This window comes from Lygodium microphyllum, chromosome 26 (assembly GCF_053477565.2).
Source record: "Lygodium microphyllum isolate KBCC chromosome 26, Lygodium_microphyllum_v1.1.10, whole genome shotgun sequence".
Classification (NCBI taxonomy): Eukaryota; Viridiplantae; Streptophyta; class Polypodiopsida; order Schizaeales; family Lygodiaceae; genus Lygodium; species Lygodium microphyllum.
Window position 1 is genome coordinate 109,586,529 of NC_141160.1, and position 17,560 is coordinate 109,604,088.

The window sequence follows — 17,560 nt, forward strand, 5'->3', positions numbered from 1 at the left end:
AGATAAAAGGGGACCCAAGCACTGCTCTAAATTGATATATATGGAAACATGACAACCCACATACTTCACCAAGTGCTTACAAGGGAACCATGTGAACAGCATGATGTCTCTACTGTGTCACATGACTGACGCCAACTGATGAGGACACTTGAAGCTAGGAAAAAATTCCCCATGCTGCCACAAAGGAAACGAAAAGAGGCAAGAGGGCATCCTTCTTTGATAGACCTCTGCATACTGAATCTCACACCTTTAGCACCATTGCAAGAGGGCATCCTTCTTTGATAGACCTCTCACCTTTAGCACCATTGACACTCACATAAAATGTGAGATGAAGAGTCAAAGTGTTGACACTCCTTTGGTTCATTGCTTGAGAAGATCCCTACTTAATATCTTGCCCTCCAAGAACTCCCAATCAACTCTTTTGTAGGCCCTATTTGAATTGAAAAACAAAACAATGAGATCATGCCTCAAAGCTCAACCTAGGGCTATAGTCTCTCCGAAGTAAAGATGTTCTCCAGGATGCTTCACTTCTAGAGAAAACAAGTCTGAATTAAATGAATGATAGTAGCATCATTGGTGTGGGCAACCAATCACTGTTGCCATTCCCAAGGGTAGCAGAGATAGATTTGGCGATTAACTTGCAGAATCCTCTATAGTTTATTTCAGCAAGGATCTTTGTTATCAATCACTTTTTGTTTATCGATTTTGCTACTGAAATTTTTTTTTACAAGACATTGCATCAGTAAAATAAAGATTTTACTCACTACTACATACCATCTCACATGTGCAGCTTGTGTGTGGTAGCAATACTATCTAGCTAGTCACAAGAATTTGGACATAAGCTTACTTACACGTTACTCAATAAAGGTTTCTACAGACTTGAGGTCTAGGTCTGCACCATCTTAATATATAGCTGGCTTGGATGATGAGTTTCTGGAGTTTCTGCTTCTTGTAGTGCGGGGTTGATGTAGGTGAACAACATGATGATGATGACAGATTTGCAGAGGGAAACAACGAGCTTCATTCAGCTGACGATGCGATCGACAAAGGGGGGAGGGGCACACGTGTGCCCCCTCTCTCTGTCCCCCCTGCGCACCCCCTCCCCCCAATAATACCCTTCTCTGCCCCCCCGCCCCAATAAAACTCCCCCGTCCCTCCTTAAGCAGAGGATAGCACATTAATCTTTCCCCCCCTTGCTGCCGGCCTGAGAGAGAGAGAGAGAGAGAGAGAGAGGAAGTTCGTCGGCTTCATAAGCATCTCCCGGCCATTGTGCATCCTCTACAGTATGGTTTCATTAAGGGCCGAAATATTCTGCACAATGTATTGAATGCTCAACTAGCTATTGATTATGCAAGGCATTCTAACCAGGAGGTAGTACTCATTCAATTGGACCTGGAAAAGGCTTTTGACTATCTGGATTGGTCTTTCGTTGCTGAACTTATGTCGGCTATGGGCTTTGGTCCCAGGATGTCTCGTCTAATCTACACCATTAGCGCTGCGGCGTCTTCGCGAGTCATGCTGAACGGTGGTGTTACTGAGCCATTTGTACTTGCCCGCTCAGTCAGGCAAGGATGCCCTTTGAGCCCGCTATTCTTTGCCCTCGCGACACATCCAGTTCTTTCCATGTTATCCCATATGGTAGCCTCTTCTCAGTTGGCCGGTCTGTCGCTTCCTTCAGGCCAGCACTTCATTAGCCAATCCCTGGCGGATGATACTTTTATGATTTTGCGGGCAGACAAGGACAACCTCAAGCGCGCATTGGATGTTTGGGGCATTTTTGGCCAAGCCTCTGGCCTTCGCATCAATGCGCTCAAATCAGCCATTCTCAGCTGCACGGAGTCGGATTTGCAGTCCTTGGACTGGCAGGGTCTGGTTGTTCCTCGTGGCTCCATTGTCAGGCACCTTGGGTACCCTTTGGGTGTCGACGTTCCACCAAAGCAGCTTCTGCAGTGGATTTCTCAGAAAATGATGGCCAAGTTTATGTATTGGAAATCTCAAGCCTGGCCCTTCCATATTCGTCTCAAAGTGGCCCAGACAATTATGTTGCCAATGTTGACATATTTTTTGCCATTGTTGCCCTGGACTGCTACGACTCTCAATGTTCTTACTCAGTCTATTCGCTTCATGCTATGGAAGAAGGACTCATTGCATGCAGGTATTTCCTGGATTTCTTGGTCGCATGCCTGCACCCCTAAACGCATGGGTGGCGGAGCTATTTTAGATGTCCAAACTCACATGCAGGCACTCCGTTGGTCTCTCTTTCGCGCCATGTGCTTGGATCATCATCCATGGGTCGATATAGCCCGTTCTTTCCTTGAGAGCCATGGGCTTCTACATGGCAATACCCAAATCCGGACTTCTTGGTGGCATGTTCTTAATGCTGATTCAAGGTTCTCCAGTTCTTCCTCGTCGCTGCTCAATCATTTGGTATGTTCCTGGAAACGGGTCCTTCTAAAGGCTCAGTGGCATCCAGCGGAGGATCGCTTGACTACGAATTCTTTTCAATTGGAATTATTGGCAGTCTCGCGTTTACTTGTATGGGAAGGCAAAAATGAGCTTAGACCACAATTCAACCGGATGGCTCGTTTGGGCTTGTCTTCGGTCGCGGATGCCACCCTTGCTAGTCGCAATGTGCTTATATCTTTTCGTACAGCCAGGAGGCTTTACAGGATTCCGCGGGGATATAGGCCTTTATGGGAACAGCTTTTGCGGATGCTCCAGAACAGACAACCCTTTCCTGCCCTTGCTTCAGATCATCCCTGGCAGGATTGGAACCTACAAGGCCGGCTGCCTTTAAGCAAAGCTTCTGCTAATCAAGTTTATCATATTCTGATCAAAGATCAACAATGGTTAGTTACCAAAGCCAATGCTTTATGGGGCTTACGAAAATCCCGGTCCTGGTGGAGGGCAACTGTGATGGAGGGCTGGTTGAACAAGACCCCCTTCAAATGTAAAGTATTTCTTTGGAGAGTGATGATTGGTGGTCTCCCGCTTACGTCGGCTCTTTCCAAGCGACGAATCTCCAATGGCAACTGTTTCTTTTGCACCACTGCGGTGGAATCAGCCCATCACAGATTTATTTCTTGCCCTGTCGCAAAAAAAATCTGGTTCTTTTTGTCGGCTATTTGGCAAGGAGCGGTTGGATTCACCCTGCGCCCATTTGATTGGGTTTTCGGGCAGCCCAAATACCCCACTCCTGCACAGCCACATATGAAACTCATGTATCATTTTCTTCGATATTGGGGCTGTTGGCATAACTGGACCATTAGGAATGCTTTTCTTTTTGACTCCGCCTATAATGTTCAGCGACATATTGCGAGGCTTAAGGGCCTTTTGTATTGGCAGTTGGATCTTCTCCGGCATTCTGATTTGCTCTCTAGGGAGGACTTCCGTCCCTTGCTTATGGCAATTTCATCTGCCCCCTTGCCATAACTTTGTAACTTGTAGCACTTAGCCCCTCTTCACATGATGGCCTGGATTGGCGTCATGTATCTTGTAATCAAGTTATCTTGTACTTTTTTTCGTAATTAATACAATTACCTTTTACGAAAAAAAAAGAGAGGAAGTTCGTCTGCGCTGGCGCCGCCTGTGTCTGACGACCTGCAGAAGGTCGTTTGACCTGCCTGTCCCGCCCTCCGTTTCCTCCTGGACCCCGGACCTTCGTTGGCCGCCTGAGACCCCGTCGCCTGCGCCCCTGTTGTCTGCCTGCGCCCCCGTCGACTGCGCCCTCGTCGCCTGAGTCCCTGAGCCCCGTTCGCCTGGCCCCCGTCGTTTGCCTGAACCCCTGTTGTCTGCGCCCTCGTCGCCTGAGCCACCGCCGCCTGCCCGCGATTCGTCAGTCGCCGTTTGGCCTCTGTCCGTCTGCCTCCGCAGGTCCACGTCTTCGCCTACGTGCCTCTGCGCGTGCCCGTGAGCAAGACAGTGCTCGACAGCGAGGAGTCGCCTGCGCCCTGGAGCCATAGTCTGTAGCCCTGCTGCCTGTTCCGTTCGCCGTCATCTGCAGTCCCGTCGCCTTCTCCTGCAGGTCCGTAGCCTGCATCTCAGAGGCCTGCCAGTTGCGTGCTTTGCCCTGCTGTTGCCAGTCGGATCTGCAGCCTCCGCTAAGACAGCAGTATGGCTGGCCTGGATATGGATTTTCTCGATCGGATGGTGGCAGCCCTTGGCCCTGACTCCGACACAGAGGAGCCAGAGGATATGGTGCCATGCACGGAGGAGCTGCCTCCGGGTTCTGAACTGCCAGGTTCGGAACTGCCGCCTGCCGGCAAACGTTCTAAGCATACTTCTGATGAGCCAATGGGTTGTCAGGATCGTTCCTATGCGCAAGTGGCCTCTGATCTTGTGGATTCGCAGGACATTGACTGGGAACATTTACTAGACTTTGCCAATACTCTGCTTGGCGATTATGTACAGCATAATAATGAATCCTTTTCTGAAGCAGGAACGGATGATGTCTTGGAAGCCACGGTGGATCCCAAATCAGTCTTGAGATCCTTCTCGGTATTTTATGAGCGTGCAGTTATACTTTTCTTCACTGGCAGGATCCCAGTCCTGTCGCATATTCGCCAGTGGATGCACCATGTATTGCAAGGGGAGTGTGTTGAGGAGATCTTCATTGGTCCTCGGCTTTTATGAGGTGCTGTTGAAATCGGAAACGCATAGAGCTGAGCTCGTGTCCAAGTTGCCACTATTCTTCGATCGCCGCTTGGTCCATGTTGTGCCATGGCGCCCCATGGCCGACTTCCAACGTCTGCTTCAGCGAGAATGCCCGGTGTGGGTGGAAGTCGAAAATTGTCCGGCAGTATATTGGCCAATGTTGAAGGATGCGATGGCGGTTGTGGGCACAGTGCTGGTTCCCCCCAGCCTCAGGGCAATGAACCGCAACCGTTTATGCATGTTATGGGACACGGCCAGGAAAAGGCCTGCCTGGCTTCGCCTCAATTGTACAGGCATGCATCCTTTGCATTTCCGCTTGAAATGGGGTAACTTTGCGGGCCACTGTTTTTCATGTGGTAAATTGGGGCATTTCATGGCTGAATGCCCTCAAAGGCAATCGTCTTCGGAGAATGCGCAAGTTATGCTACCCAAGGATGACATGGTGCTGGATGCCCCGCCCCAGAAAGACCTTCAGTCACCTCATGTCATGGATCAAGGCAAACAACAGGTCCGGGGTTTGGACTCCCGTCACACTGACTGGATTGAGCCACGTCCCAAAAAAGGTAAACAGTTGGATGCAGGCCGGGCGGCTCCTGGGCTTACTGCTTCTCCGGATTCCGTGCGCACGTATACGCGCAGAAAAGAAATGGTTACTTCACAGCAGGTTGCGCGTACTACGGCCCCGTCTGCCCCCCGTGATCAGTCTCCAAGGAAAGTCTCTACCGACGGGCCCAAAGGCCCTCCTGCTCAGCTGGAGTTTGATGCCAAAGGTAATGTCATTACTCCCTGGGATCGGCGTTATCCCCGCCCCGCTCCCAAGGCAGTGGATGTCCCTTCTACCTCTACAGCAGGTCGCTAGAACTCGTTTGCAGTTTTGGCTGATTTTCTGGATGAGGGCGTCTTGGATGCTCTCGCGGCAAAGGTGAAATCGAGGCAACAGGTGCCTCGTTCCTGACTTCCTTCTTTGAAGACATATGAAGATAGTTCCGAGGATTGTGTGAGGCATTTGCTCTCGCCACTAGCAACATGCCATGTCGATCGTCTTGCATGAAAACCAGTGGGATGTATTGGATTCTGGGGATTTCATGAAAGAAAGAGACATACTGGGGATGCTGGCACAATTGGATCACTCGGAATGCCCTTTTTTTGGATTCAGCCTCTAAAGTCCCGGCACATATTGTGAAGGTTTCTTGCATCGGCAGATAGATCTCCTTCGGCACTCAGGCGTACTCCCTCGGGAGACCTTTCTTCCCTGGCATATGGCAATTTCCTCGGCGGCTTTGTCATGACTTTTGTAACTCTTTTGTAGTGTAGTACTGGAGGCTTTACACATGATGGCTTACTGTCATCATGTATCTTGTAATCAAGTAAACTTGTATTTTTTTTTCGTAATTAATACAATTACCCTTTACGAAAAAAAAAGAGAGAGAGAGAGGAAGAATGGTTGTCGAGGAGCGATGGCGACTCTGCTCGTGACGGGACGTTTCCTGCTGCCGCGATCTTCCCTGCACCTCCTGCTCGTCTAGGGCAGCGCCTCGACCCAGGTTCGAATGTGCACACAGAGCGAGAGAGAGAGAGAGAGAGAGAGAGAGAGAGAGAGAGAGAGAGAGAGGATCGTGGAAACGCGCCGCCGCCTGAGATTTTTCTGACGCATCTGGCCCTGCCGCTGTCGGGGTCGGGGGTCCTTGCCTGGGCCTGCGCTGCGGGGCCCGCTGCCTGTCGCGTGCCCTTCACTGGCCCGGCGTCTGTCCCTGGCGTCGCCCCTTGCCGCCTGCCCTACTACCCGTCCCTCCTGTCGCCTGGACGTGCGCCTGTTCCGTCGCCCTGGTCCTTCCCTCCTGCGTCCGTTGACCGCTGTGCTGGCCTGCCGCCCTATTGATCGTCTTTGTCCTGCCCAGCTTCGGCCCTGCACAGTTGCCCGCCCTGATTTGACCCTTTTTTGCCACCAAGGGGAAGCGGCCCGTCACACCCAGGTTGCCACACAGCGAGCGCGAGAGTGTGAGCCAGCAAGGGAACGAGGCCTTCTCTGCCTGTGGCCGTGTCCTCTCTGCACAGCAGCCGTCTGTTTCTGCGCACGCGCTTCCTAAGCCCCTTCGTCAGTTTAGTGCAGGGTCCGTTTTGCCTGAGAGAGAGGGAGAGAGAGGGAGAGAGAGGCCTGCGTGTTTCTGCCTCCTGTGAGCTCTTCACTGGACCTCTGACCGGCATACGTAGTGATACAATATGGCTGGTCTGGATCTGGCTTTTATAGACCAAACGGTGGCAGCTCTTGGTCTGGATTCTGATACCGAGGAACCAGAGGATATGGTTCCGTGCACAGAGGAGATGCTCCCTACTCCTGACTTCCAGCCTGCGGGCAAACGCACCAAGCATACTTCGGAAGAGACAATGGATCATCATCAGGATCGTTCCTATGCTCAGGTTGCTTCTGATTCTGTGGACTCTCAGGATGTTGACTGGGAGCATTTGCTGGAGTTTGCCAACACTCTGCTTGGCGATTATGTTCAACATAATCAGGAAGTCTTTTCTGACTTTGCAACGGAAGATGTTCTGGAAGCCATTGTGGACCCGAAAAATGTCTTGCGCTCCTTTTCAGTGTTTTATGAACGTGCTGTGATACTCTTCTTCACTGGTAGGATCCCACTGCTTTCCCGTATTCGCCAGTGGCTGCACAGTCTGCTACAAGGGGAATGTGTTGAAGAGATTTTTGTTGGGTCCCGAGGTTTTTTTGAGGTGCTGTTGAAATCTGAGACGCACGGTGATGCTCTCCTGTCTAAACTGCCATTGTTCTTTGATCGCCGTTTGGTCCATGTTGTGCCATGGCGCCAAATGGATTTTCAGCGCCTGCTGCAACGTGAATGCCCTGTGTGGGTTGAAGTGGAAAACTGTCCGGCTGTCTATTGGCCACTGTTAAAGGATGCCATGGCCGCTGTGGGCACTGTTCTGGTTCCCCCAAGCCTAAGGGCCATGAATCGTAACTGTTTGTGTATGTTATGGGACACTGCTAGGAAAAGGCCTGCTTGGTTACGTATTAAGTGCTCCGGCATGCATCCTTTACATTTTCGTTTGAAATGGGGCAACTTTGCAGGACATTGCTTTTCGTGTGGAAAATTGGGGCATTTTATGGCTGAATGCCCAGAGAAGCACCACACTTCAGATGCTGAGCATGTTGCGCTGCCCATGGAAGATATGGTGTGTGATGCTCTGTCGCAGGATGCCACCCAGTCACCTAAAGTTTTGGATAAAGGTAAACAATAGGTTTCGGGTTTGGATTCCCGTGGCAATGACTGGGTAGATGTACGCGCGAAAAAAGGCAACAGGCTTGTTGGTGGCATGGTGGATACTGTGCCTACTGCCTCACCAGATTCCGTGCATACTTATATGCGCAGGAAAGAAGTGTTGTCTTCAGAGCACTCTGCTCCTGTTATTGTTTCCTCTGCTCCCCGTCAATAGCCCACTAGGAGAGTGTATTTGGATGGTCCAAAGGGTCCACTTGCTAAGCTGGCTTTTGATACTAGAGGTAACGTCATTACCCCATGGGATCGTCGCTATCCCCGTTCCATCCCCAAGACAGCGGATATGCCATCTACCTCCAAATCTGGTCGTCAGAACTCTTTTGCCATGTTAGCTGATTTTTTGGATGAGGGAGTCCTGGACATTCTCGCAAAAAAGATCAAATCGAGGCAAGCGGTGCCTCGTACGTGATTTTCTTTTGAATATACATGAAGATAGCCATGTGAATGTGCGAGGAATTTGTTCTTGCCACAAGCAATATGCCATGTGGACTGTATTGCATGAGAATCAGTGGGATGTCTTGTGTGCTGTTGAGCACAAGAGTCACGATGAAGCAGGAAAAGTTGTGGATTGCCATGGCTTTCGTTTGTTCTATGCAGGGAGACATGCCAGGCAGTATTCTGGTGTGCTCATGATTGTACATGAAAAATATCAGCCTGTTCTTATTAAAAATGATATACATGGCCGCTTTGTGGTGATTGAAGTTTTATTCGAAGGAGAGATCTTATGGTTACTTGGCCTCTATGCTCCGAATGATCCTTTATCTCGCCGGGCGCTTTGGCATACTTTGCAGACTTCCTTGTCACTTGGCAGACGGGGTTTTTTGATGGGGGATTTCAATATGTGTGTTGATTCTTCACAGTCCACATCAGAGCATTCGGTAATGGATGCGCCGGAAAGTCGTATGTGGCATGAGTTGGCTCTTGCCGTTCTTAAGCAAGATCTCTGGTCTTGGCTGCACCCTTCTTCTACAGGGTTTACTTTCCATTCTGCCCAGTATACAACAACATGGTTGCGATTAGACCGCATATACATCATGTAGAATATGATTTCCTTCCTGAGACGCTCGAAATAAAAGTGTTGCAGCAATATGCCTTGTCGGACCATTTCCCTCTACAGCTTGAGCTGCTTGCACAACCCATTGCACCTTTCAAGCAATTTCTGGATAGACTTCCTTTGTGTTTCAACTCGTCTTATTTGAAGCATGCAATCTTTCAGGGCTATATGCAGCAATTGATTGATCGCTTCTTATTGGACTTCTCTTCTCAGGGCACTACTTCGTTTGAACGATTGCTTTCTAATGTGCAGCGGGTTGCTTGGCAGTATGGGATCCATCATGCCTCTCTTTGTCGGCGGCGTCGACAAGCAGAGGAGGACCTGCTGGCTTTGGTTCGTTCTTTGCTGGTGGACACTCCAGATGATGTATTTCTGCTGTCACTGGCAATGCGTGTGGCTGATCTTATTAAAGAGTTTCAGTTGAAATCTTATCAGCAGGTCAAATTACAACATCTGACGGAGACTTTGCAAGATAGTGCTTGTCAGACTCATAAGTTCTTTCGAGCTCTCCATGCCTCTCCTGCTCGAGAGAATATGACTAGACTCTAGGATGCAGAAGGTCAAATGGTCCTTGATCCGCAGACTATTGTGTATATGTGTAGGAATTATTTCCTTGACCTTCTTGGTTCCACTTCTTCACCTTCAAGCCAAATTACTCATGCTCATTCAGTTTTTTATGATCTGGTCCGCAATCAAGTTCCGCAGGACATGCAAGCTACTTTGGAGGCAGATATTTGTGAGGCGGAGGTTATGGATGTTCTGTTACACTTGCCCAAGGATAAAAGTCCTGGCTGGGATGGTCTCACCAATGAGTTCTTTGAGATTTTTGCCACCCAACTGGCAAAACCATTGACGGCTTTGTTTCAGCAGGTGTGGGAAATGGGGATCATTCCTTCCTCATGGAAAGAAGGTCTTATTAAACTGCTTCCAAAAGTTCCTTCGCCGTCTATGTTGAAACATTGGCGCTCAATTTCTTTGATGGGTTCTATGTATAAAATATTTTCCAAAGTAATGGCGAATCGGCTCCATAAGCATCTTCCTGCCATTGTGCATCCTCTCCAATATGGTTTCATTAAGGGCCGAAACATTCTGCACAATGTATTAAATGCGCAACTGGCGATTGATTATGCAAGGCATTCTAGTCAGGAGGTCGTACTGGTTCAATTGGACCTGGAAAAGGCTTTTGATTATCTGGATTGGTCTTTCATTGCAGAACTTATGTCTACTATGGGCTTTGGTGCTCGGATGTCTCATCTGATCTATACTATCAGTGCTGCAGCGTCTTCGCGAGTCATGCTGAATGGAGGCGTTACCAAGCCATTTGTCCTTGCCCGCTTTGTCAGACAGGGGTGCCCTTTGAGTCCTCTCTTCTTTGCCCTTGCGACTCATCCAGTTCTTTCGATGTTATCTCATATGGCAGCTTCTACTCAGTTGGCTGGATTGTCGCTTCCCTCTGGACAACACTTCATTAGTCAATCCTTGGCTGATGACAGCTTTATGATTCTGCGTGCGGACAAGGATAACCTTCGCAAAGCATTAGATATTTGGGCTCTCTTTGGTCAGGCTTCCGGTCTTCGCATCAACGCTTTGAAATCAGCCATTCTCAGCTGCACGGAGTCGGATTTGCAGTCATTGGACAGGCACGGAATGATTGTTCCTCGTGGCTCCATTGTCAGGCATCTTGGGTACCCTTGGGGTGTTGATGTTCCCCCAAAGCAGCTACTACAGTGGATTTCACAGAAATTGGCGGCTAAGTTTCTGTATTGGAAGTCTCAGGCCTAGCCCAGACAATTATGTTGCCAATGCTTACATATTTCTTGCCATTGCTGCCCTGGACTACTACTACACTGAATGCCGTTACTCAGTCTATTCGTTTCATGTTATGGAAGAAGGATTCCTTGCATGCAGGCATTTCCTGGATTTCTTGGTCGCATGCGTGCACCCCCAAACGCATGGGTGGAGGGGCTATTTTAGATGCCTACACTCATATGCTGGCACTCCGCTGGTCTCTTTTTCGCGCCATGTGCTCGGATCATCATCCATGGGTCGTTATAGCCCGTTATTTTCTTGAGGATCACGGGCTTTTGCATGGTAATACCCAAATCCAGAGTTCTTGGTGGCATGTTCTTAATGCCGATTCTCGGTTCTCCAGTTCTTCTTCATCTCTGCTTGCCCATTTGGTATGTTCCTGGAGACTGGTCCTCCGGAAGGCTCAGTGGCATCCAGCGGAGGATCGCTTAGCTACTAATTCTTTTCAATTGGAATTGTTGGCAGTCTTGCGGTTACTTTCGTGGGAAGGTAAACATGAGCTTCGACCAAAATTCAACCGCATGGCACGTTTGGGCTTAACTTCAGTCGCGGATGCCACCCTTGCCAGTCGCAATGTGTTGATATCGTTTCGTACAGCCAGGAGGCTTTCTAGGATCCCTCGTGGATACATGCATTTATGGGAACAACTTTTGGTGGTGCTCCAGAGCAGACAACCCTTTCCTGCCCTTGCTTCGGATCGTCCCTGGCAGGACTGGGACTTTGCAGGCCGGCTGAATTTAGAAAAGGCTTCAACTAACTAGGTGCATCATCTTCTGATTAAAGACCATCAATGGTTGGTTACTAAAGCTAATACTCTATGGGGATTGCATAAATCCCGGTCATGGTGGAGGGTAACTGTGATGGAGGGCTGGTTGAACAAGTCACCCTTCAAATATAAGGTCTTTCTTTGGAGGGTGATGGTTGGTGGTCTTCCGCTTGCTTCAGCTCTTTCCAAGCGTCGAATCTCCAACGGCAACTATTTCTTTTGCACCACCAGTGTGGAATCTGCCCGTCATTGTTTTATTTCTTGCCCCCTCGCTAAGAAAATCTGGTCATTCTTGTCAGCTGTTTGGCGAGTGGTGGTTGGTTTCTCGCTACTCCTGTTTGATTAGGTTTTCGTGCAGCCCAAATATCCCACACTAACACAGCAACATATGAAGATATTGTTTCACTTTCTTCGATATTGGGGCTGTTGGCACAACTGGACCATTCGGAATGCTTTTCTTTTTGATTCCGCCTATAATGTTCAGCGGTATATTGCTAGGCTTAAAGGTCTCTTGTATTGGCAGATAGATCTTCTCCGGCACTCTGACATGCTCTCTTGGGAGGACTTATGTCCCTGGCATATGGCAATTTCCTCTGTGTCTTTGCCATAACTTTGTAATTCTTTGGTCGTCTGATTCTTGTAGAGAGACAGTGTGTACACATGATGGGGTAGAGCCATCGTGTATCTTGTAATCATGTAAACTTGTACCTTTTTCGTAATTAATACAATTACCTTTTACACAGAGAGAGAGAGAGAGAGAGAGAGAGAGAGAGAGAGAGAGAGAGAGAGAGAGAAGGCTCAAGAAGTCCCTTTCCTCCTCTTGGAGAGGGGTCACAAACACCCTCCTTTCCTTGCTATTTCCGCAAGAAGTGACCGGCTTCAAGTGGTGTATAGGAAACTCCTGCAAAAAGAAGTGCACTGTGAGAAGAGAAGGCCGCATTCCAAGCTCCAGAATGGCCCCGAAGCGCAAATTTTCCCAAGTAGTCGGAAAGGCCGCAACTGCGGAAGGAGGATCGGGCAAAGATGCCACCGCTAACACGAATGGGCTATTGGGTATAAATACCAACTCATCAATACAAAACCAAGGACCACTACGATGTCTTGTCCTATGAGTGAAACGGTAGATCGTAATTATCATGGAAGAGAATCATACTTTTGCATCGTATAGTTTGTATAACTCGAAGGGTAGGTGCATAGGTTTGGATCTAATTCACGATGATCATGACAATCACGAGTTGATTCACATTTATGAGTTGTCTCCAGTATTAAGCTAATTAGTAAAGTACAAATTTTGCAAATGCATCCTAGAATACCGAAACGTAAATGTACGAGCTCTTGCAAAGGATTGCATAAACCATTAAAAAGAATTAGCTTGCATTTACATGAAGTGTGATGAATTTTTGTACTCTGCACTTAAAAGTATAAGTTGCAATTAATGATTTCTTTTCCATAAATTCATTGAAATGAAATTTCAAGGAATGGAAGTTCCACATTGTATCATTAAATCAAGAAAAACTTGCATCTAGATTTGAGAGGCATTGTGAAGGAAATTGCTAGGGTTTCCACTGAGGACACGCATAGTGTACGACTACGACAGAAACACAAAGAGACAGACACAGCCACTGAGGGAAAAACTCAAACCGTAAATGCAAAACTCAAAAACTCAAACCCTAAATGCAAAACTCAAAACTCAAACACAGAAACTCAAACACAAACAGAAGAAGGGAGAGAGAGAACACAACTCTGAAGTGAATGAATGCTATAAATGAATGTAAGAGTGTACAGTGTACTCAAGGTTAGAGCAATGTCGGAGTGTGACGTCCACCGAAAACAGATCCCAAGTCTGTTGTTGGGAATAAAGGGCCATCGTGCCTTTTATATGTGCACGGGTGTGAACACACCCTTAGCACATTGTACTTTCATACATATATCTATCTAAAACCTAAAGTGGTACTCTTGTCATTGTACCGAAAAACATGTTCACTCTCTACTTTGCTCACTCGCACTCTCTATGTCTCCCTCACTGCACATAAGGTCTGTCTACCTCGATCTCCGTGCCTATCCTTGCCCTACAAACTGGTATTAGAGCTTTGGTGAAGGTGTGCGCGCTTCCCGAAGTCAAGGCGAGTCAGTTTTAGCTTGCGCGTGCGAAGAAAACAGCAGGTAGTTTTTCAGCAGACTGCTGCGCGTGCATCGAGGCGACACATTTCAGCAAGCTGTCACCTCCCACAGGTTAGGTTGTCAGTTTTCTGGTCTGCGTTAACAGGCAATAGGTAGGCGACAGCAGCCTGCACAAGTTAGACGACTGCAGACGACAGTTTCCAGGCAGGTGATAGTTAGGCGATAGCAGACGATAGGCGACAGGCATGCGGGACAGGCGGCTGGTCAATGGCTGATGTTTTCGTCACGATATCAGCAATTCACGTCAAAAGCTTCTGTTATGAAATCTTGAGGGAATGAAACCCTAGGGTAAACTTAGAAACCTCGATAAAGTTCTAAGGAGGAAAATGGTTACCAAATGACCAATTTGGATCCTAGATTGAGTCATCTAGATCTTGTGATTTCAAAACAAGAAACCCTGGTCTAAAGGTTGACAAATTAGGGTTATTACCATCGAGGAACTATTGTATATAAACCCAATTGCATAAACGTTCGCTCCTGTCACATAAGAATGAGGGACGGAACAAGGATATACCCCCTCAGAAGGCCATTGTAGTTGACAACAAGGCAAGAAAAATCCAAAGGGTGAATGCTAAGCGTTCAAAAATAGAAACTCCACCTTAGCAGATGTTTTGAGCACTTGTCTCTATTGTTGTTTGTGCTTGTAAATTTAGGATTGCTGTTTGTGAAAGGATTGTATGACCCAAGCTCACATAAGAAATTGGTATAATGAATCAGGTTAAATTCATGGAGGGCGCGCCAAACCACCCCCAGCTGGTTGCCAACCCTATCCAAGGGGGTTCTAAATAACTGTGACGGAAATATGAACCGAACCCGCCACAAGAGGTCTCTCCGTGGATTAGTTTGAACGTAGAAGGACGCTCGGATGCGAGGGAGGGCTCTGGCTGTAAATTCCTTGCCTTTGGGTCCTACTCAAACGATCTATGTGAACTCGAGTTGGAATCACGAGGCCCTATTACTAGTGCAAGGGCGGAACTTGGAGGAAAATAAGAAGTATCCTCATGAATCGCGGGAAACGTCCCACGGACGGAACTTGTATCTCAGCTGAAATGTTAATATAAAGTTTACTTCCAAGGAACTTGTCTGAGCTGTTTTTCGTGTTAGTGTATAAATTACGTAAAGGAACATGTGGCTAACGGGTTAATTAAGGAAGTTGCTTATACGTGTTTCCACTAATGTGCATTAGGTAAGTAAGAAACTAAAGCTACCAAGGGAAGCGGGTGGGCGGAACCCCCACGGGTCCGTCCTACGGCAGGGTGGTCCCAGAGAAGTAGGAGGCTTCTCACAAGGTTTTACTAACGTCTACTGACTGGAGAAATTGTTAGGCTAAAACCCCGACTCGTGCTGTTTTAGGGGACTGAAATGGGACTATCCCCTATGGTAGAGAGGTTGAGCGACGCATCCCTCTCATTTCCCATTCTCTTTGAACCAAGTGTGGCGTGGGTCTGCTTCGGCTTGGGTATCTCTGCATGAAGTAGGATGTCTAGGACCCGACGCTAGAATGCTATCAGGAGACCTTGACCACTAGAAACTCAAATTTCAGGTCGATCCTAGTGGGTTTAGCCGCGAACGTTCCATTGCGAGGCAAAATCGAGAAACCCTAGGCTACAAACCCCATAACATCCCATGGGAGTGCCAGGCAGCGTCACTTAGATTCGTCTCTCGATGGACCGCTAAAAACGTGCCTGGACAGCCGATAGGCGGGCACGTTACATTTCTAAAGAAAATTCACCTCTAGATCTGAAGTAGACAATAAGGTCCTTTAGAAGACATAGTTCATTAGGCAAGATTGACAATAAGGCCTTTTAGAGTGTGTGATCTTGCAAACTAGATTTTGTAGAATATGTTTAATTTTGGACACAAGATGTATCAAAGGGCTCTTGAGCGTGCTGAAATGTGAAGCAATGGTGGGAAAAACTCAAGTTTTCCCCATGCATTAGTTCCATGTCTAAGCCAAAATGATCAAATGTTATAGAGGCAATTTTCACCCATAGGCAATTCACTTCTGTCCATGGTTAGTGTAGCTTCTAGTTCTAATTCAGAGAAGTCTGACCAACCTAAGTTGATTGCACAATAGAAGGTCAAGGCATGATTGGTGGATTTGTGTCCCATGCAATGCAACAACAATGTAAGCGATGTGAAACACAAAAGGAGCATTATGTGTGAATGATTCCGTGACAGCTAGTTTAATCAAGCCCAAACTGTAAGGTTTAAAGTGACTAGTTATATGAGATAGTGGCAGACGACTCATGCAACTAAGAGTGAGACCAGTGAAGCTGAGACCAGCCCTCTAAAGGAAGCTTGTGAGCTTGGTTGATCTATAACTCTGATTGCGAGGTGGATCAAAGCTTTGTATGAAGTTGGAGGAAGGAGGTGATGGAAGTCAAAGTGGCAGAAAGAGATGTGAATGTCAAGAGCCAATTCAGACATGAGAAAAATACATTCATGAATGATTGCATTACCACAGGTACACTGAGGTCACCTGTGAAAATTATTTCATAATCTTCTGAACATATGCCCCTTGTTTTTGTGGTTAAAGTTTGTGAACTTATTACGATATGTCATTTTTACAAGTCTCATTATTTGTACAATTTGGAAGATTTAAGACATTGATACCTTTTTTTCTTTTTTCTGTCTCGTATTGTCCGACGACACCTTTGGAGGCACCATTTCTTTATTTCCAGTGATGGTTGCTTATTTATAGTTTCATTCTGGCTCTATGACGTGGAAGAAAAAGGCTTTATTGAACGGAAATATGTGAAGCACAAAAGGAGCATGAGACAAAAGAAAGGCTCAGAGAATAGTTCTTGGTAATCATAGGAATGATGTCTAGAGGCCAGAAGGGACAATCCAGGTGTGAATGATTTCACAACTAGTTTAATCAAGCCTAAAGTGTAAGGTTCAAAGTGGCGAGCTACTTGAGATAGTGGCAAACGATCCATGCAACTAAGAATGGGACCAGTGAAGCTGATAGCAAGCCTAGCCCTGTAAAGAAAGCTTGTGAGCTTGGTTGAGCTACAACTTTGATTGGGACATGCATCAAAGCTTTGTACAATGTTGGAGGGAGGAGGTGGTGATTGCTGATGGCAGTTGAAGTGGCAGTAAGAGATGTGAATGTCAAGAACCAATTCAGATATGAGTTCTGAACATATGCCTCTTGTTTTTGTGGTCGAAGTTTGTGAATTTATTAAGGGATGTCATTTTACACCCAAGCTCATTTAATTGTACAATTTGGAAGGTTTAAGTCATTTATACCTTTTTTTATTCTTTCTTTCTCATATTGTGTGACAATGCCTTTGGAGGCACCATTTGTTTATTTTTAGCGATGGTTGCTTATTTACAGTTTCCTTCCGGCTCTATGACTTGGAAGAAAAAGGCTTTATTGAACGGAAAGAGGTTGGTATTCAATTTGTTGAAAATAAATTCTTTGGTTCCACCTTTCTTTCTATGTCAGATATATCATTGTGATGGGCTAGAACTGTATTCTTCTAGGAATTTAGTGTCTTGCTAAATTTAGTCTTTTTGAAATTTTTATTTTGTTATTCTGTGAATAGTATCAGATTGACTAAATGAATAGCATATTATCTACTTTTTAGGAACGATTTTGTAATAATATTTGAGAGATATCAGGGCCAACTAGCTGTCAGGCTCTTGAACTTGCTACAATATTATGAGGCCTACCTAGCTAGTAGCTAGTAGTTATTCTGTGGATATTATCTGATTGACTAAATGAAAAGTGTATGATCTACATTTTAGGAAAGATTTCGTAATAATGTTTGAGAGATATCAGGCCCAACTAGCTAG

General features: G+C 46.9%; 1 protein-coding gene across 3 annotated transcripts in view; it reads left to right on the plus strand.

The window, feature by feature from the left end:
- LOC148013668 (calcineurin B-like protein 3) overlaps nt 1–17,560 on the plus strand; it is a 132,280-nt gene that overhangs the window by 86,889 nt on the left and 27,831 nt on the right. For 2 of the 3 annotated variants that reach the window (XM_087667557.1, XM_087667558.1), the window contains 2 exons: nt 12,446–12,628; nt 17,100–17,152. In XM_087667557.1, coding sequence (XP_087523683.1) covers nt 12,446–12,628; nt 17,100–17,152 — 236 coding nt within the window. The remainder of the gene's footprint in view (nt 1–12,445; nt 12,629–17,099; nt 17,153–17,560) is intronic. The other variant, XM_087667559.1, reaches the window with a different exon arrangement.